This window comes from Muscardinus avellanarius (assembly GCF_963383645.1).
Source record: "Muscardinus avellanarius genome assembly, chromosome: 10".
NCBI classification, from domain to species: Eukaryota; Metazoa; Chordata; class Mammalia; order Rodentia; family Gliridae; genus Muscardinus; species Muscardinus avellanarius.
Genome location: NC_137796.1, coordinates 100,044,485 through 100,065,422, shown reverse-complemented (window position 1 = coordinate 100,065,422; position 20,938 = coordinate 100,044,485). Strand labels below are relative to the sequence as shown.

General features: G+C 53.8%; 1 protein-coding gene across 1 annotated transcript in view; it reads left to right on the top strand.

Moving 5' to 3' along the window:
* The window catches only part of LOC308269141 (BOS complex subunit NOMO3), a gene marked incomplete at both ends in the record, with an annotated part of 51,340 nt that overhangs the window by 13,848 nt on the left and 16,554 nt on the right, over positions 1-20,938 (top strand). The window contains 12 exons of the mRNA XM_080704319.1: positions 1,618-1,770; positions 2,355-2,492; positions 3,148-3,237; positions 5,936-6,041; positions 6,128-6,278; positions 10,623-10,797; positions 12,502-12,643; positions 13,592-13,723; positions 15,247-15,383; positions 17,042-17,129; positions 18,852-18,915; positions 19,459-19,554. Coding sequence (XP_080560445.1) covers positions 1,618-1,770; positions 2,355-2,492; positions 3,148-3,237; positions 5,936-6,041; positions 6,128-6,278; positions 10,623-10,797; positions 12,502-12,643; positions 13,592-13,723; positions 15,247-15,383; positions 17,042-17,129; positions 18,852-18,915; positions 19,459-19,554 — 1,472 coding nt within the window. The remainder of the gene's footprint in view (positions 1-1,617; positions 1,771-2,354; positions 2,493-3,147; positions 3,238-5,935; positions 6,042-6,127; positions 6,279-10,622; positions 10,798-12,501; positions 12,644-13,591; positions 13,724-15,246; positions 15,384-17,041; positions 17,130-18,851; positions 18,916-19,458; positions 19,555-20,938) is intronic.

Genomic DNA, 20,938 nt, shown 5'->3' with positions numbered 1-20,938 from the left:
TCAGTGTAACTGCGTTTCAAAACAGTGTTGAAGGGGCCATGAGTACAGACACTCGAGATAATCCTGTCTATGGCTACAGCCTTACACGGAAAACTTGTGAACACGTGCGTGGGGATGGCAAGCACGGTGCTCTGGTGGAACCAGTGGCCGTGGGAGGAGGGAGGGGGGGTTTTCGGATACGTCAGGGCCTAGAATTGCATTTCTCCTTTTTTTTATGTCTTTACCTGGCAAGAAGACGTGTAGGTGTTCTTTAGAGAATTCTTTTTATCTTCTTGACTGGCTGAAATAGCTAATAATGGAAGATCAAACAGCAAGAAGTAAGGTGAGATTTTGTAGCATTTGTGAAAAAAATCACAAAACACTTGAAAGACATCTTGACCTGTTAGCTTTTGTGTTGGTTCTGTGACTGTCTCCTCTTGCAAAAGAAGCTGCAGAATCAGTATTTCTATCTCTATAGGTTTTATGCATTTATAATTGACGGTACAGTTTCGCTCCTGGATGTACTCAAAGTCATGTTTATGACTTTGGAATTTCAGGGTTTTTCTTTCAACAACTCCTATAATCCCAGCATCTCCAGAGACAGAGGCAGGAAGATCACAAGTTCAAGACCAGCCTAGGCAACTCAGTGCAACTCTGTCTCGAAATACAAAAGGCTGGGGATGTATCTCAGTCTGGAACTTTCCTGGGTTCAATCCCTGATACGGCAGACACACAAACTCAAGATCTTATACATTATACATAGAGTAAGTTTTTAGGTTTCCATTATGCGTTGATTTTATTCATAAAAGATCTTGAGTTTATGAATAGAAGGTTATGATTTTAAAGCAGAGCACGTGGTCAGGGTAGTGACCACCACTGTGGGTCGTGCCGAAGCCAGTGGGGGCACTGCGGGTGCGTTGCTTCCACGCTCTGGGTGTCAGTGACCCACAGAGGGGTGTTCAGCCCTGAGAGGCACCGCGCCGTGCGCTTACAACACCTGCACTTTGTCTAAGTGGTGTTTTAATGAAAGAAGGTTTAAAAATGGATGTGTTCCACTAAGCACACAAAACAATGTACAATATGCTCATTAAAAAACATTGCCACCTCAAAGGGCTATGAAGGAATGGGAATAAAATTAGAAATTTTGGAAGGTGGAAAAGTATAAAATTGAGGGCCGCTACTTTATTTCCCTTCACTTCATTTTAGGCATTAGAGTCACGGGCCATCTCATTGGCCCTGGGACTCACCCGGCCACGGCCTGAAAATAGCTGAAAAATAATTGCCCACATGGACTTTTGATGGTTTTCATTCAGCGGTGCAGTGAAACAATGATTCACAAAGCACGTGCATTGTATTAGGTATTGCAGTGATCGAGAGCGGACCTAACGTTTGCAGCGGGAGACGGCGGGTTCTGTGCAGATCCCGTGCCGTTGGCTGTGTGGGGCTTGGGCCTCTGCTGGCCTGGGTGCCTGGCGTCCTGGATCGGTCTCTCCCGATGCCGAGCAGTGACTGGATATGCGTTTGTGTGTGTAACTCTTTTAGATGACTATTTCAGTGGATACGAGTGTGAGCATCCTCCAGGGGTCAGCCACTTTGCAGGTGCTTATGTCTGGGATGTTACATTTCTTCCTTTCGCAGGCGAGCACCACGGTGCGTGTTACCAACTCCAATGCCAACGCCGCCGGCCCCCTCATCGTTGCCGGCTACAACGTGTCCGGCTCTGTCCGCAGTGATGGGGAGCCCATGAAGGGCGTGAAGTTCCTCCTCTTTTCTTCTTCAGTAAGCAAAGAGGTAAGCACGGGAAAGTAAAAAAGGAGAAGAGAGACAGACAGAGACAGTGTGTGTGTGTGTGTGTGTGTGTGTGTAGACGGGAGTGGCAGGCTGGGGTCTCCTGTGAAATTGCTGGCCAAGGCTCTTGATCACCTTAACATTTAAATACGTCGTGGGTCTCTATTGACTCACAAGAAATTGGACGTCTGTCTGTCCTGGCAGGCGGGGAGTCGCACATAGGCGCCCAGACGCACTCAGGTCCAGACACGCCTCCTGTCGCTGCAGGACCTTGGGCCAGTCGCCCTGTCTTCCTGAACATTTCCTTATCTGGAGAATGGAGGCCCATTGTCAAAAGGACTGGCTTATCAGTTCCAAAGAACACTGTCAGTTTTTCATTTTTCAACTTGACTCTGAAGGTTTTTGTTTTTCTGTATGAATATGCCTAGATTTCAGAAATACATACATACACATATATATATGTACACACACACACACACACACACACACACACACACACACAAAGTTGTCCTGTCCTGTGCTGGGGCTATTTGGCAGCAACAGGAACATGTCAGTAGAGAAGGAAGTCTTTTTCTCCCTTGGCCTAGGACGTCCTGGGCTGCAGCGTCTCACCGGTGCCCGGGTTCCAGCCCCGAGATGAGAGCCTGGTGTATCTGTGCTACACAGTGTCCAAGGAAGACGGCTCGTTCTCCTTCTACTCACTGCCGAGTGGCGACTACACTGTGGTGAGTGAGGCCCATCTCTGCTGTGTACGTTTGGGGTGCTTAGGACATCTGAGAGCGGATGCAGGGTGGGGATAAAGGAACAGGGATTGGACTGCCATTTGGGGGGCAAATTATTTTACAGTTTTGGGTGGAGTGTCCCTAATAGAAAACCCAGATTTCAAAATGCTCCAATATCTGAAAATTTTAAGACATACGTGATGCCACAGGAGGAGAGTCGCACACCACAGAGCATTGTTTCCTGCACAGATATCCTCAAAATACCGTGTGTCATTACCCTTAGCCTGAGTGTTGTTTGTTAGGTATGTATGAGACATAAGTGATTACACCTTTAGACCGGGGGCTCATCCCCAAGGCATCTTATTATGTATGTGCAAATAGCCCAACGTCTGAAAAATTCCGCAACGGGACACTGCTGGTGCCCAACATTTTGGATAAGGGGTTTGAATCTGTGCCCATGATAGGCTACCGGCCTCTGGGTAGCAGCTGCTCGCAGGGCAGGCTCCCTCAGGAAACCAGCAGCAGCTACGGCCTGTGGCCTCTCGGCCTGTCTGAACCCGGTCACTGGGCTGCCGGGTCGGGGAGTTGTTAGTATGGTGCCTGCATTTTCTGGTGGAGTGATGTTAGGATTGTGTTGTGAACAGCTGCTTCCTTCCAGGTCCCGTTCTATAGGGGGGAGAGGATCACCTTTGACGTGGCCCCTTCCAGGCTGGACTTCACGGTGGAACACGACAGCCTGCGGGTCGAGGTAGGCCGTCCTGCGCCCCGCTGCAGGTGCTGAGTTCCCAGCCCGGGCCCAGGGCCCGCAAGCAGGCTTAGAGAAAGAGTCAGTACTTTATCCAGAAGGAAACTTGAGTCTAGTTTAGCCTGGAGTCCACCGTGTACCTCAGCACCCTCACATGAAGTGTTCCTCCTAGAGGATTGGATTCCTAGTGAGAGCTCCTTCCCTCAGTGAGATTTATTTACTGAGTGCCAGGGGCAGAGGTGGTGGGTCCTATTCCAGGGCTGCGGTCCAGCAGTGACCGAAACAGGCAGGGATCGCTGCCCCATGGAGCTCACGTCCTGATGGAAAGAGTCAGTACGCGTGTCGGTGGGTGTTAGAAGGTGATATGTGTTCTCTAGAAAAGTGAAGCAGGACAGGCACTCAGGCCGTCAGGACGGGGACAAGGCTTGCCCCTTACACAGGGTGTCCATGGAAACCCTTGCTGTGAAGGAGACACTTGAACATATACCTGAAAGGGATGTTCATGGGTGAGCTGAACTCAGCTCTCTGGCAGGATTGTGTAAGGCAGCGGGAACAGCAGGCTCAAAGGTCCTGAGGCAGGAGTGTGCCTGGAGGGAGGCGGTGGTGGCTAGAGTGGAGGAATTAAAGGGAGGGGAGGAGCAGCGGGTAGGCGCAGGCCGTTGAGGGCCTGGTCGGCCACTTGGCTTACACTCTGGCGAGAATGGGTACCATTGGAAGGTTCTGAGCAGAAAAGAGGAGCAATTCCCTGGCTGCTGTGTTAAGAAACGTTTACAGGAGGCCAGGATGGAGGCTGAGGACCAGTTAGGGGCATGGCTAGAAGCAGGTGGGAGCTGGCAGTGTAGACCGTGGTGGTAGAGGCGGACCATGTGAGAGGTGGCCTCATAAACTCCCTGAGGCCCCGGAGTAGACAGTGGATTTATTTCCCATCATATTTATGTTGTCTTTAATTACAGCAGTAGACAGGAGCTACAGAAAACTTGCTAGGTAGAGTAAATCACCAAAGAAAATAACAGTGTTTCCTGAACGGACCGCCCAGTGTTAAAGTTATTGAAAAAATTATATTTTAGGCATTTTCTTCTCATTTGCATTTGGAAGTGCCGTGTGAAAATAGCGCCAGCTTGTGGGGGTGCCCTGGTCACCCGCACAGTGGGGGCTCACTCTCGCTTTGTAAGGTTCAGTGAGGCAGGGGACTGCTCCCTTGCCTGAGGGGGAGGAGGAATTCTGGCCTCCCAGGCTGGTGGGGAGGGAGGACGGCCAGGCGAGCAGGGCGGGCGCTGCCACATCGCGGCCAGAGTCACGGTTCTCAGCAGAAACGAGTGGGGTTTCAAGGCCCAGGGTCTCTGAGTTCCCTGAGGTAACATAGGATCCAGTGCCTGGCACATAGTAAGTGCCCAATAAAAGCATTTGCTGGGTGCATATGTGAGTTGGTAAGTGAACTAGGAGATGGACGGACCACATTTTCGGAAGAATCAGGAAGGCTACCGGGATAAAAAGGAAGGCATTTTATTTTATTTTATTTTATTTTTTCAAGGTCTAGGGGTGGAAATTCAGGGGCATTTGGCCTTTGAGCTGCACCTCTGGCCTATTTTTTTATTCTTTATTTTGAAACTGGGTCTCACTGAGTTACAGAGGACCTCACTAAGTAGCGGAAGCTGTCCACGAACCATGATTCTCCAGTCTCAGCCTCCCGAATGCTGGGATTACAAGCGTGCACCACCACGCCCGGCTTAGTTTTAAAAGGTGTGTGTGTGTGTGTGTGTGTGTGTGTGTGTGTTTACTGGGGATTGAACCAAGGGGCATCCTGTCTCCAAGCTACACCCCGAGCCTTTTGGTTTTTTATTTTGAAACAGGGTCTTGCTAAGATACTAAGGGCCTCGCTAAGTTGGCTAAGTTGTTGAGGCTGCTCTTGAACCTGCAATCCTCCTGTCTCGACCTCCCCCAAGAACTGGGATTGCAGGTGCATAATACTAAGGCTGGCTGGAGCCGTTTTCTGGAGGTGGTTCCGTGTGTGCATGTGTGAATGTGTTCATTCATTCAGGGGTTGTCATGGAGTGCCTGCGGTGTCTCAGGTGGCTAAGGCAGACAAGGTCCCCGTCTTCATAGAACTGACATTCTAGTGGGAGGGATAAACTATGAAACCAAACAGGGAAGTTCCAGATACTGGTAAACTTGGTGTCGATCATGAGACTGGTCAGCCGTGGGGAACTTGAGGACCCAGAGATCAGGGTGACCGAGCCTGGCGACTCCAGAGCGCGGGAGGCGTCGACCGCGAGCGGGGCCACACAGCCGGGGCGATGCCGCACCGGGGTCGGCAGGGCCTGAGTCCAGCACGGAGGGGGGGACGAGCTGGGCATGCTAGCACCTCGCCTGCGCGAGCATCACAGGGTGGGTTGATGCTGGGCCGGCGGAGTGGGGTGAGACCCCAAGGTGACGCAGGGGTTTGTGCCCGAGAGACTGGATGAAGGTGGGAGTCACCACAGTGGGGCGCCTGAGGGGTGGGGCGGGGAGGCGGCCCCAAGCCTGAGGCGGGGACCTGTAAGTTGAGGAGCGAGTCTAGATCTTCATTGGACCTCTTGGTGAGTGTCACTTTGCCGGGGGTCAGCAGACAGGACCCCCGGACCTGGGGAGGTGAGGGCGCGGCTGAGTGAGGGCAGGTCTCCGCCAGGCACGCGAGCGCCCCCTCCCGTTCTTCCTCTCACAGCCCATGTTCCACGTCATGGGATTCTCGGTCACCGGGAGGGTCTTGAACGGCCCTGAAGGAGAAGGTGTGGCGGAGGCGGTGGTCACTCTGAACAGCCAGATCAAAGGTGGGCAGCCGCGCGGGCGGGGCTGTTCTCCCGGGCTCGTGGGGATCCGCAGGGCTGCGCTCAGGTGTTTGTGACTTCCCTCCCAGTCAGGACCAAAGCCGACGGCTCTTTCCGCCTGGAGAACATAACGACGGGGACCTACACCATCCATGCGCAGAAGGAACACCTCTATTTTGAAACTGTCACGATCAAAATCGCACCCAACACGCCGCAGCTGGCCGACATCGTCGCGACAGGGTGAGCTTCCTGTGCGTGCGAGTCCACTGGCAGCCAGGGGACAAGGACATCGCCGTCAGTCTGACTGTGACTGCCGGGAGCCCCGTCCTGTCTTGACACCTATCGAGGAACCCAGGTCGGCTTGTGTAGAGGAGTTCGTAGAAGCCCAGGGGACTTCTATATACTGGATACTTAAAAACAGTTTTCGTGTTTTAAGGTTATAACAGGACATTAAATTAGGAAGTGCTCACTCAGGGCTGCTTTCACAGCTGAGGCCTTTTCGTTGCCTGATCCTGAGGACGCTGGAAGGCGATGCGTTAGTGGGTTGAGCAGCCGTGGGCGCCTGTCTCGGGTTGTCGGCATAGCCCCCTCTGCTGGGGCTCTGACGCCAAGTCCAGGGGGCGGCCTGTGGTTGGATTCCTGTCACTTCATCATTGGGCGTAAGACTGTCGAGCGCAGAGAACTCGGGCCTTGGCGTCGTCTTGGGTCTTTCTCTTCTGTGGAGCCTGGCTAGCTGCCCTCTTTTCCTCTGACGGCAGGAGAGATTCAGGGTCTGATTGGCAGGGGCAGCCTGAGCGGGCCACGCCAGGACATAAAGCCTGGTGTTGTGGACCCGAAGGCGCAGGGCAGATCTCAGGCCTTTTTACCCCAGAGGGTGAGGGGCTTCTCTGGCATCTCTGCACCATCCCGGAGGGGCCGGGCATGGCTGTGACGTCAAGGTTGCGTGGCTTCTTGTTTTCAGTAGGTGTATTAGTCCATCTCCTCTTACCAGCAACACTATACCACAGCCTGGGTGAGTAACAAAGAAAAGGCGCGGGGTTGAAGGGCGGCGTCTGGTGGCCTTCTTGTTGGCAGACCTGAGACCGCGCAGGGCATCGCGCAAGAGAGGGAGCATGCGTGTGGGTTTGTGTCTCTTTCAGTCTCGTGTAACTCATAGGGATTTAATTGTGGGGGCTTCGCCCCAACAACCTCACCTCATCCTAATCAGTGTCCCAGCCCCACCTCTAAACACCACAGTTAGATTTTCTGCCTTGTTAAGGACCCTCAGTGGGGATTAAATGGGAAGACATGAGCCTGGAGGGCATACAGGCCATTTCCAGAAGGTAGGAGGGCCTTCTGGGCCACAGTGCAGCACCGCTCTGAAGCAGAGAGGAGGGCAGGAGGCTTAAAAACAGCCGACGGGAAGTCAGGGCCGATTGGAAAGATACTCCAGGCTCCCCAGCTCGAGAGGTGGGTGGCTGCGTGGCCCCTGGCTGTGGGTAGGAACAGGAGCCAGGCAGGGGACGAGGGTTGTCTTGGCCGCGTGGGTCTGTAGGACACCAGGTGGAGCTCCCAGGATGCTTGGAGGGGTTGCAAATCGGCAAGGCTGGGCTGCAGGTGACTGTGAGAATCACGGGTGGGTAAGCGGGTAGAATGAGAACAGGACCGAGAGTGGACGCCAGCACTCGGGTAGCCCAGGAGGGCCGAGGGTACGTGGGCTCCAGGTCCTGAGGCAGTGAGTTCTAGGCATGAGGCCACACCCGGCAGGCGGCCAGGAGCTGAGCCCTGGAGACACAGCCCCCCGGCGTGGCCCATTCTCCGTGGACAGGTGAGGATCCAGGTCAGGGGCTGGATCAGTGGTAAGTGGGAGACAAGCAAGCAAGTGACCCCCAGGAAGCAGTTGGACTCCAGCCATCGCGCCCTCTCTCTTGTAAACACTTCTGAGCTGTCTCTGGGCGAGGCACTGTGGATCTGTAAGAGGAACTGAGCTGGCACAGATGGGGCTCTCATCTCACTGGGCTGTAGTGAAGACAGATAATATGTGGCGATAAGTTACGGTAGAATTGTGCGGGAAGAGACCAGCGTCCTCAGAGGACAGACCTCCGCAGACCGGGAGCCCTAGGGGCCTCTAAGGTTCTGAGAAGCTCTGAGGTCAGCGAGTAAAGGACTTCCCAGGCAGGAGGAGCAGGGACAGCAGCCAGGACGGGGGAGTGAGGAACCCAGACAGACAGACAGACGGCGGGCGCGGCTGGAGGCGGCAGCGGGCAGCGAGCTCTGAGACGGGAGCCATGCCGCGGGTCGTTCTCCCTCCTGAGTGTGGTGGGAAGCCGCCAGGAGGTCAGCAAGGGCGTGTGGATCGTGGCGTTTACTCTTTTTTTCTTTTTGGTGGCTGGAGAAGGGACCTGGCGAAGCCGACTAGTGCATGGCCGGGTAGGAGGGGTGGCTGAGCCAGGGCGCGGGGAGCAAGGGCAGGGGGTTTGCCAGGTCCGATGCAGACAGTCACCGGCTGCACTGTCGGGGCCCAGGCCTCTTACTGAGCAACTGTGAATGAAGGAAATGGAAGTGTGTGTGTGTGTGTGTGTGTGTGTGTGTGTGTGTAAAATGTATATATTATATAATGTATATTTATGTATTATAAATGTATCTACCTATGTTATTGTTTAAAGTGGAATATTTGCACCAAGGAACAAAAATAATCTCTTTTTGAGCATCTTTGGAAGCTCGTGTTTGGAGCAGTGGGCTGGGGGCTCGGGGCTCCGCAGAGCACCCCTGCCTTTGTCACCGATGTGTCTTCCCCTTTCTTGTTTTGTTTTGAAAAAGTTATTTCCTAAGTGACTTAAAAATCACAAAGGCTTTGACTCGCTGCCGTGACTGTAAGCACGTAGCTATCTCAGTATGACCAAAGTCCCCAGTTTGTGTCCATGGGTGTAGTAAGTCCCGTTGAAAGAGTTTATTGAGAAAAATCAATTTTTAAGGACTTCAGGGTAATTGAACTCTCTCTGCCAGCTTTTGAGTTTATTTTTCTAAATGAAAAACCAATACACGTTTGCGGTGTAGGGAAGCTGGGCTCTTCATTGAGAGTGCGAGCTCACAGTAGTACTGTTAAAATGGTTACCACACAGGGAGGCTCCACCTGGGAGCAGACACCGCGACGTGTCCTCTGACAGCAGGTGCGTGAATGAGGTTAATATGAAAAGTTCCTAGGAATAGTTCACCGATGTCCCCTTCTTTTCCTTGTAGTCTGAAAGCACACAGCAGGGGGATACGGGCACCAGAGTGCCTTCTTTTTTTAAATTTTTAATGGTACTAGGGATCGAACGCAGAGGCATTCCAGGTCCTAGCTACACCCCAGCCCTGTTTTTTTTTTTTTGTTTATTTATTTATTTATGGTGGTGCTGGGGATCGAACCCAGATGCATCCTACCTCTGCGCGACACCCCAAACCCTGTTTTATTCTTTTTTAAACAGGCTCTCCAAGTTTGAGAGGGCCTCACTAAGTTGCCAAGAGTTGCCGAGACAGTTCTCAAACCTGAGATCCTTCTGTCTCAGCCTTCCAAGTACTGAGATTACAAGCGTGCGCCACCACGTCTGGCTTGTTTTTTTTTTTTTTTAATTTAGAAACATGTAATCCTCCTGTCTCAGCCTCTCAAGTTCAAGTGCTGGGATTACCGGTGTGCGCCACCAGGCCCAGTGGACAGGGAGCTCTGCAGGAATGACTGTGCCTTTGCCTGTCCCTAGACACCACGTCGCAGCCTGCCATTTGATTGATTTTTCCTCCTTTCTCCAGCACTTAGTGTACCTCGTAACTGTCAGAATCAAGGTTCTTTCTTACTTTTCTGTTAAAAGGAGCAACTGATTTTCCTCTGAAACTATTGTTTAAGATCAGGAAGTAGAACCTTCAGGGAGCCGAGGAGAGCGGTGCGGCCTGGTGCTGGGCCGGCGCTGCCCTCCATCCACTGCGCCAGCTGGCTGACGGGAGCGGCACCGCCCTGCAGCCGGAGGCCTTCGCCAGCCAGGGCTGTGCCGGTCCTGTGCTCCTCGAGGGGTGCCAGGAAGCATTCAAGCCCTGTTCATCTGGAATTGCAAGGCCTGCCGTTACCTATTATTAAGAGGGCCTTTCAGTCAGAACTTGCTTTTGCGGCTCCCAGCCCCTAAGGAGTTCCATTTTTGGTTTGCATTTTTTAACTTAATTACCCTTTCTGTGCAGATCTCCAGGTTTGCCTTTATCTGTACATTGTGACGAATCGCAAGCGAGGAAGGCGGCTGTAACCCTGCCTTGTTTACTTGCTTGTAGAGGCTACCCCCTATCTTCAGTCTGAGGCTGTTCCACTATCCAATTACCTGAAACGTTTTTATCATCTGCAGATTGACTGGAAATTGCTCCTGCCGTGGGGGATTGCCAGGTTTCGCTCAGAGCACCCCGGCAGCCCCACTACGGGCCTGCTCTGCAGAGACAGCAGGGATCACAGGCTGCATTCTGTCCCTTGGGTCAGATTCCGCTCGTCTCAGGCACCAGGGCCAGAAGAGGGATGAGTCCTGGGTTGCCAAGCACCCCTCCAGCTCTAATTGAGTCCTCTTGCTGGAATAAATGATCTCCTTGTTGCAGGTTCAGCGTCTGCGGTCAGATATCAATCATCCGCTTCCCTGATGCCGTCAAGCAGATGAGCAAATACAGGGTGGGCCTGTCGTCTCAGGACAAGGACAAGGCTTTGGTCACCGTGGAGACGGATGCTCATGGATCATTCTGCTTTAAAGCAAAACCGGGGGCGTACAAAGTCCAGGTGGGGAGAGTTTTGTCTTATTTAGACTATTGAGGAAAAGCAGTGCTCTTCCAAAGGGCCCTGAGCTGACATGGGGCTGGAGAGCGAGCAGACAGCCCCGCTTGCTTTTCACGCTTCACACTCCTGCACGCCACGGTTAGTGGAACAGACAGGTACCCAGGGTAATGGTGCCAAAATAGTGAGAGCGGTAGCCCCTCTCTTTTCCAGTCAGTGATGTGTGCTAGGGGTTCATGACAGGCTGCCATCACACCTCCGCCTTGCTCTAGAATACCCACAATTCCAAGAGGAGATCAGAAAGACCGCTTCATTGCTGGGCCCTCTAAAGCTTCCCGGGTGCGTGGCTTCTGCGACCCCAGGTCAAAGGGAGCTTCCTATCTCTGCCTCTTTCTGAACTGAGGACAGCCCGGCAGCCACCCTGTGGTTTGTCCATAGGGGCAAGCCAGGAAGGGGGGCTGCTGGCCCATGGTCTCGCTGCAGGGCGAAGGCCTGGGCACGGGTATGGTCAGGCCAAGTGTAGCTTGGTATGCGGGCAGCGGAAGGGATCTGGCCTCTGGGCAGCGGGAGGGATCTGGCCCCTGGGCTGTGGTGGGAGGGATCTGGCCCCTGGGCTGTGGTGGGAGGGATCTGGCCCCTGGGCTTTGGGAGGGATCTGACCCCTGGGCAGCAGGGAGGATCTTGCCTATGGGCTGTGGTCGGAGGGACCTGGCCCTTGGGCTTTGGGAGGGATCTGGCCCCTGGGCAGCAGGAGGGATCTGGCCTCTGGATCTCGGGCGCTCGCCCTTCAGGTCAGCTGCTGCTGCTTTCCCTCAGGAAGAATAAATCAGGGAAGAGGCAGACAGGCTCCTGAGACCACTGTCCTCGTGGGCATGGTGGGGCCCCTCCCTCTGGGGATGGGGCATAAGGGAGTGAGTCTGTCCTGCCCAGCAGGGTGGCATGGGAGTGATGGCCGCCTTTCTTAGACATGACCTAGCATTTGAGAAGGTGGCCACAATGACTGGTTGTTGGAAGCATGATAAAGGACTTCTCCAAGGAGGGGCAATCCAGCATCGTCACCTAGTAGGGTAAATAGGTGGCCACCACCCCCTTCCGTTCTTTCTTCTTGGCCTGGGAAGGGCACACAGAAGAGAAGGAAGGAGATGACCTGATCCCCCAGGGGTGATCCATAGTGTCTACAGGGTCCCAGCTGCTGACTGGAGTGGCCCCAAGCCGGGAAGGGGCTGGGATGTGGCACGGTTCCCACCGGTGCGCGGGAGGTAGACGGCAGCCTCGGTATCTGTGGGCAGTTATAGCAGGCACACTCCCGCGCGTACCTGTGGGACCGCCGAAGGCCAGCTTTTTTTGTTTGAGTGGAAGTGTTTTCTCTTCGCCCTGGTTACTCATGGATTCATTGTGATTATAAGACCAGGCCTGGAAACAAACCTTGCCCTTCAAAATCTGCACTTCCAGCACTCTGAGGGTCTTGGAGGAGCCCCCTGTCGGGCTCCCTCTCTTCCAGCACTCTGAGGGTCTTGGAGGAGCCCCCTGTCGGGCTCCCTCTCTTCCAGCACTCTGAGGGTCTTGGAGGAGCCCCCCTCGGGCTCCCTCTCTTCCAGCACTCTGAGGGTCTCGGAGGAGCCCCCCGTCGGGCGCCCTCTCTTCTAGCACCCTGAGGGTCTTGGAGGAGCCCCCGTCGGGCGCCCTCTCAGGCAGCGTGTGTTTCTACAGGTGCTGGTTCCCGAGGCGGAGACCAGGGCAGGGCTGATGTTGAAGCCCCAGTCGTTTCCTCTCACAGTGACTGACCGCCCCGTGATGGACGTGGCCTTCGTGCAGTTTCTGGCGTCTGTTTCTGGGAAAGTCTCTTGTTTGGGTAAGGTGTCAACGGGATGTGAGAACGGGCCTTTTAAAGCAGTGGCTGGTGGGGTGGGGTGGGACTCGCAGTTTCCTGGTTGGCTGGCCTCGAGGGCCAGCGCCTTCCTGCAGAGGGGGTTGAGACTCCATCTTGTGCAGAATTTTTTCTGAGTTTTGCCATGGTGAGCTGTCAGAAACGTTCTGGAATATTCTGCTTTGAAGGAACCCACAGGTCCCCCCCACACACACACTTGGAAAGGGGTGGAAGCAGGTCCAGGTTTCAGTATTAGCTCTTACCTTCCCACCTGTGAGACTAAGCCTGCTTTTCCTCTGTGGACTGGGAATACCGTCTTTCCCCAGGTGCTCACTGGGCCTGGCTACGATCCTGTCACGAGGCAGGGTGGCGTAGGGGTGAGGCGCGTAGACTGCCACAGACTCTGCCCGGCAAGTTCCTTCACCGCCCTGCGCTTCCCGGTCGCCTGTGCTGTGGGAACAGTGGTTCCCGCGTCCAGGCGTGGTGAGGCTCAGAGGCTGGTGTGTGTTAGCCTTTGGAGCTTACCTAGAACACGGGATGGCCGTATCCATCCTGACCGCTCTTGCGAGATTTTGAGTGCGATGAGGGCTCGGCGCCGAGCCTGGCATGCAGTGCGTGTCCCGAGGCTCTGTCACCTCTGCGTTCTCACTCTGGCCCCTCCGGGTGCCGCCCGGGCGGTGCCCGTGTCATTGCGTCTCAGCAGGTGCCCTGCAAGCCTTGCATTTTTTTCCTCCCCTCTTCCTGGGCTCCAGCAGAGCCGTGCCTCCTGCACCCTCGTGGGCTCGTTTGTGCTTGCCCGGGGAGATGTCCGTGAGCTCTGCAGAGCCCAGCTGGTGCCCCCCCGGTGGGAGCCCCCGGGCGGCGGTGGCACGGGAGCACGCACTTAGGGTCTGTGGCAGGAGTCACGAGAGCCCTGCTGTCTTCCCTCTGCAGACACCTGCGGTGACCTGCTGGTGACCCTGCAGTCCCTGAGCCGCCAGGGTGAGAAGCGCAGCCTCCAGCTCTCCGGCAAGGTCAACTCCATGACCTTCACGTTTGACAACGTGCTCCCAGGAAAATACAAAAGTAAGGCCTGAACGCACTTGTGTCTCCCCACGCTTTCCAGACGCCCTTCTCTAGCCATCCCAGCTGTTTACGTTTTGAGTGGAGCCCGGCCTGTGACCTTGGCTGCAGGATGAGGCCTGGGTAGGGATGCAGGACGCTCAGCTCTGAACTCGCTGCCACCCCCTCACGACCACCCCCGCGTCTGTTTTGGGGATCGTGTCTTCTTCACGCCATTTTATTTCTAATGCCAGAAAAGAAAGTATGACATGAACCTCTTAATTGGAGTGGGACTGTGGCAAATTGCCTTGCCTTCCAAGACTGTTTTCTCATCTGTAAAATGGGCACAGTAGCCGGGCATGGTGGCACATGCTTGTAATCCCAGTACTTGGGAGACTGAGACAGGAGGATCACACAAGTTTGAAGCCAGCCTCAGCTACTGAGTGAGGCTCCTCAGCAACTTAGTGAGACCCTGTTTCCAAATAAAATATAAAATTGGTTTGGGAGTGTAGCCCAGAAATAGAAGGCCTCTAGGTTCCATCCCTAGTACCACCAAAAAAAAAAAAAAAAAAAGGCACAATACAAATATAGCCTTCTTGTGGAACACAGGCCTGAGTGAAATAAAGCCCATGAAGCCCCATCTGCAGCGCCTGGCTGGTGGTAGGTGCTGCCAGTGGTGGATGCCTTTCCCTGCCCTTCGTCGGAAGCCACCTCTCGCCTCCTGCTTTTTCAAAGATTAGCTTGGAGCTGCTGGCCATGAATAGCTTACAAAGTGGGCTTTTATTTGAGGGTATTATTTTTTGGGTCACATCAGGATTGCCAAACAACAGCCCCAGGGCTGCCTACCTGTTTTTTTACAAGTACAGTTTCTGTAGCGTGCGGCCACGCCTGTTGTTTACATGTGGACCATAGCTGCTCACAACATACAAAGCTGAACATCAGCTGGATGCTGTGCTGGGCACCTGAGGCCCAGCTGCACGGGAGGCTGAGGCGGGAGGGTCCTTGGGCCCAGGAATTCTAGGCCATTCTGGGTAACACAGTGAGACCTTGTAAAAAGAAACCTGGAAGTATTTAGAGTTGGCCGGGTCCTGTATATCTTCCTTGCAGCCTCATTCAGCCTGGTTGGATATCTTTTTTTTTTCTTTTTTTTTTTTTGTGGTACTGGGGTTCCTGGAAGCCCTTCTACCTCCGGGCTATACTCCCAGGCCTATTTTATATTTTTTTCATTTGGAAAAAGGGTCTCTTAAGCCAGCACGGCTGGCTTCGAACCTGCGCGATCCTCCTGTCTCCGCCTCCCAAGCGCGGGGATGACAAGCGTGCGCCACCACGCCCGGCTCTGGTTGGATTTTTTTGTTGATAATGTTCTTGGCCACTGGCTTGAGTTTTTTTTCTTTAGCAATAACCTGTTGGAGGCATTGCTAGCTGTCTGTGTGTTTGTTTATGTACATATGCGTACCTGCTTTTAAATGCGTGGCTGCGTGGTGATTTGTCTGGCACTGTGCTGGGCACGTGCTCTCTGCCACGCGGCTCTATTCTGTCTTTTGCAGTAAGCATCATGCACGAGGACTGGTGCTGGAGGAACAAGAGCCTGGAGGTGGAAGTTCTGGAGGACGACGTGTCGGCGGTGGAGTTCAGGCAGACGGGCTATATGCTGCGGTGTTCCCTGTCCCACGCCATCACTCTGGTACGCGCAGCTTGTGAAGAATGCCCGGCCTGTAGGAACTGCGCGGGCCCAGCAGGCCAAGACTTGCAATCACAGTCGAGTCAGATGCTCTTTCGCCCCTTGGCTTGCCCAGCGTTGGGGAAATCAGGGGGCATCTAGAGTCCCTCAGTGGAGAGATGTCTGCGTTTAGGGATTTCCTTGTCCTGCCCCACACGGAATCTGACTGGGCATTTGGGGAGGCTGTTGGTATAGTGCTTTGAGCAGGAGCTGCTTTAAGCAAGCTCATGAACCATTTCTGGACCTCGGTTTTCCCCTCTAAGTTTGGGATCATAATACTTCTTAGGCTGGGCATAGTGGCACACGCCTGTAATCCCAGTACTTGGGAGGCTGAGAGAAAATAGAAGGTTCGAGAACAGCCTCAGCAGCAACTTAGTAAGACTCTCAGCGGCCTGGTGAGACCCTGTTTCAAAAAAAAAAAATTAGATGTAGCTTGGAAGTTGAATGCCCCTGAATTCTACCCTTAGTACAAAATAATAATAATAATAATAATAATAATAATAATAATAATAATAGTAGTAGTAGTAGTAGTAGTAGTAGTAATGTCTTGGGTTTCCAGGGCCGTTTCAGCATATTTCTTAGTTTTTATCATTTCCTTGGCCTACATTGCCATTGTTTACTAAGAGGCGCCGCTGAGTAAGTTTTCGAGAACACTTTGGTGGAGGGCACAGCTGTTCTGCTCTTACTGGCATTCGGGGTGATGGACGGGCAGCCAGGTGATGACAGGAAGGGGCACACCTGTGTAGTTCACTCATGAGTTTTGTGTGGTTTTTCGGCCGAGCGGTGGCAGATGTCATTGTCACACCCGAGTAGAGAAACTGAGGCAGTGGCAGTTTCGTGACTTTCTGATTGATACCCCAGAAATCACAGCTGGCAATTCACTGCTAGCCGATTGCTCTAGGAGCTCTGTGTGCTAGACGAACCTCTTCCTTAAAGGAGGTGGATTAACTAACACCCAGCTGGGAATAAGGGACATTCTTTCCTTGAGCCCTGACGCGCTTTCCCATCGACTCAGACCGCTCTCCTTCCTCCTTTGCCCTCTGTGCTCCCCACACTGCCCCCTCTCTGGCCCCGCCTGCCGCGCCCCCTTCTGCCCCAGGGGTGTTTCCCCTCTGGGCCTTAGCACACTTCTCCCTCTGCCTAGGGGCTGCATCTTACCAGGAGTGTAGGCAGTGTTTTCTCGTGGTTATGGCTGCAGCCCTGAGGTCGTCTGCCCCGGAGGGGGGCTGAGACTGGTGAGCCTCAGGACCCTCCACAGCGATCACGCTTTATCCTGCTCCCCATGACTCTCCTGGCAGTGCTGTTACTTCCTGGCTGAAGTCACTCGTTGTTGATAAGCGGCCCGCCGTCCTCCTGAGGCAGAGGGCCCCCGGAGGCCAGGAGCCGCGCAGGGCCTCGCGAGGCCCGGCTGCTCTGCCGCGCAGGAGCTGCTAAGAAATATTGGTTGATGGAATGAAAAGAGTTTTTATTGGATGTTTTTGAAGGTTTTTAATTTTCCTGTAGCGCCCAACGGCCCAAATGATTAATGGGTAAACAGACGACTGGTTTGGAAACAGAAATACTAATCGTTGCGGTGTCGCCACCTCCCCTAGTCAGTCACTGTGTTGGCTCTGGTCCCGCAGGAGTTTCATCAGGATGGAAACGGCCGTGAGAATGTGGGGATTTACAGCCTCTCCAAAGGAGTCAACCGCTTCTGCCTGTCCAAGCCGGGTGAGTCCTGCAGGGCTGACGCGCTCCATGGCAGAAGAGCGGAGGGCACAGGGGGCTTCCAAGGCGCTTTTCCGTAGCCGGCGTCCCTGCATCGGGCTGTCAGTTTGGTTGTTCTTACTGCACTCTTGTTTTTCCGTCCCTTTCCTTTGGAGGGAGCCGTGTTGGGTTTGAGTTGGGTAGAGGCCACCTTTAGGAATAGTGCATATACCCCTACACCGTTCTCATCATGATCTCTTAAAAATGAGTCATCTCGCCGGGCGTGGTGGCGCACGCTTGTCATCCCCGCGCTGGGGAGGCTGAGGCAGGAGGATCGCGCAGGTTCGAAGCCAGCCTCAGCTACTAAGTGAGGCTCTTGGCAACTTAGTGAGACCCTGTTTCCAAATAAAATATAAAATAGGTCTGGGAGTATTGCCCGGAGGTAGAAAGCCCCTGGGTTTCACCCCCAGAACCACACACACAAAAGTCATCTCCTACCTTGCTTGACATCTTCCAGTGGCTTCTGTCTTGTAACGTTATCGAGGTGTGGGTTGGCTGGCCGAGCGTGCATGGGCAGGAGAAACGCAAGTGTGTGGGGCGACGTTTCCCAAGCCCCCTCCTCCAGGAAGCTTCCTCCATTTCCCATTGGCCAGAACTGTGTCACATGGTCACTGCTGGCTGCGAGGAGGCTGGGACAGTGGAGTTCATTGCCCAGCACTGGGCACATTGCCACCCTACAGGTAGCCAGGGAGGATGGTTTCCTGGATAGCGGAGAACAGGTAACTTCCAGGGAAGCAACGGAGCGGATGCCCAGCTCTGCCGAGTGCCTCCTTGCCTGTCTCTGCACCGAGTGCGTGCTTTCTACCCATTAATCATTGTGGGGTCTCCATCGCCCCTGTGCGGTGTTGCTTCCCTGGGGGAGATTGGCCTCCCTCGCACCCCCTCAGGGTGGCGCTCAGCTCTGTTTCCTGAGCGCACAAGCACAGCTGGGGTGTTGGTGACTTCAGTTGCCCCTGTCTGCAGACGGGAAGAACCACGGGCAGGGTCCGCGCCCGCCACATTCCCGCTGTGTGCAGGCCCGCACCATGCCTGGGTTGGAGCGGAGCTCTCGGTGTTTGTTGAAAACAACAAAATGCATGGAGAAAGCAATCAAAGTAGCGGGAGTGGTTTGAACTAATTTCACGTTTTTACAGGAAGTATGGTGAGAATATTGGTTAAGGATCAGTATAAACCAATAGATACTCTGGCAGGTGTGAAGTATGCCCCTACTGAGTTGACCCTATATAGGCTCACAGAGTAAAAGTGTTTCCATGATTCTTTCATAACTTTCTGGTCTCTCCCTGCTCTCTCCTCCTTTTAATAAAGGCATATAGGAGGGACTCAATTGTGGCTGTCTTTTAGATCCTTAGCCTTTCATAGAAAAAGCGCTCTCAGCCTAATTTGTAAGAGTAGCGCTTTCTTGTTCCTTCCTACGCACGTGTGCGTTAGCTTGGTCTGTGCAGTGGAACCACTGCGAGTTGTTAAATTGTGGAAGCGGAGAGCCTGGGCTTGGGAGTGGGGCTGGGAGGTAGACTGGGTCCCTGCAGCACGCTGGGACAGGTAGCAGGAAAGATGCCGGTGGTGTGGTGGTGATCTACGGCGTGTGTGGGTTTGCTGTGAGAGGGGCTGCCTTCACGTTCAGATGTGGGGGTTGCACAGCGTAGCAGACGCCCTTCTCTGAAGATGCCTTTGGCTTCCTGTCCACAGGTGTGTACAAAGTGACCCCTCGTTCCTGCCACCGCTTTGAGCAAGCCTTCTACACCTACGACACGTAAGCTCGGGCGCCGAGCTCGTGGCTTTTGTGGGCTTGCTGTCGAGGAGAGCCAGATCATCTCTTCTGCACTTCTGAGAACAAAAGGAATTTTTTTTTTTTTCCTGGAAGACACAAGATTTAGCATTAAAATAAATTTCCAGATAAATGGGTTTTAAGACACTTGGACATCTTTCCTGAGAATTCTATAAACTCAGGAGGGGAGGCTGGGTTTGTAAAGTGGCTTAAGTATAATCCTTGTCAAATCTCCCAGCCCTCACTGACGGGAATTGTTTAGCTCAGGACTGCCATGTTTGTATTTTTACAACTGCGTGGGGAGTCTCCCAGGAATTGGAAGTGTAAAGTTTTGAAGTATAGAGTTAGTTTGCTCTTTGAAAGACTTTTATGAATTTCCAGTTATTTGGTCTTGAACTCAGAGCCGATTGTTGCAGTCCGTATCTCATCTTAGTGGGGAAGGTTGCCGGTGATGCTTGCCGGGGGTGTTTCTTCGTGAACGCCCAGGCAGTGCCACTAGCGGGCCCTTTCCACTTCTCTGATTTGTAGGTCTTCACCCAGTATCTTGACGTTGACAGCCATTCGCCACCATGTCCTTGGAACTATCACCACTGACAAGATGATGGATGTCACCGTGACTATCAAGTAAGACGAGCCTTCTTGGGTGGCCCGGGAGCAGGGGGTGGTAGAGGAGGCCTGGGGAGTTCTTTAATAGACTCCTAGAAATGATCTTTGATTTCTTATCTCTAGGTGTATATACGAATGGCCTCCCTCTTGTATTTACGACATAGCTATAAATTCACAATAGCTTAGATCCTTTCCTTTTATGATTCAAGAATTAACTGTGGGTGAGGAGGAACCTTCTGACAGCTCGATTCTGTATCTGAAATTTCTGTTTGAGCTCTTCTTTGCTAAGAGGGAAGATATCCCTGGTTCTTCATTGTATTTCAAGTGTTTTAGAAAATTCAAAGAGAATTGGCAGTTTTCCTGTGGACCTTTTCTTGAAGGCTTGGAGGAGTAGAGGTGGCACCTGATAGGAGAAGGGTCTCGAGTGCGGCCATGTTAGGAAGGCAGCCGCTCGCCGAGGGTGCCCTCCGTGTGACTGTCCCCTCCGAGTGGACTCTGCAGTGTGGGAAGTTCACCTGACACCCTCATTTTCTCGAGAAATGAAAGGGTTTTTCAGCATGACTGTCTCTGGGAAGCAGAATGGGGCCGAGTACCATGGCCCTGCTTGCATCTTCCTGTCTACTCTGTTCCTCCGTCCATGTGGGAAATGCTGCTGGGAACCGTCAGCCATGGGCGTCTTAGCCACAGCCCCGTCCTCACGTGGCACAGTCTCACGGGGGAGGTGGACTAGAACTGGTTCTTTACTCCTGCCCCAAGTGCTCTGAGTTTGACCTCGGGGGTGGCAGCAACCTGCGAAGGTAGGGTAGGAAGGGCAGGCAGGTAGGGGCCACAGTGAGGGTCTCTGTCCCGTGGACTCCACTGGCACATTTAAAAAAGTCTCCCTGGCTGTTGAGTGGAGAACAGACGCAGAGGTGGAGTGGAGGAGGAGGCCCTGCAGAGTCACGCAAGGGGCGGCGAGGCCCAGCCAGCCCAGCAGCAGCAGAGTGGGGAAGAGCAGTGACTGATTGACAGCGCGTGGCCACAGGCGCGGCTCAGGAGGGAGAAGAATCGCTGGCCGTGGCTTCTGCCCTGGGGCCGGGTGTCCGGGGAGCCGGTGTTTGCGGGGACTCGAGTGTTCTCTGTGTGCGGTGTGGGGCCAGTGTCACTTTACTTTCCTGCTTGAGTTGTGAGTTACTGTGGTGACTGGCACTCGCCGGCAGTGCCCTCCACCCGTTTGCATCTAATTACTCTGCAAAGGGTCTTCCCGTGTGGCCTGTGCCCGGGCTCCTGTGTCTTCCGGGTGGACACGGCCTCTCAGAGCCCCGGGGGCATCTGTCCTTACTCGTCCAGACCCAGGTGCTGCCCCAGCCTCCAGGGCCTGCTGCGCTGCTGGTTCTTGTTCAGAAGCGCCAGCTCCCCCTGC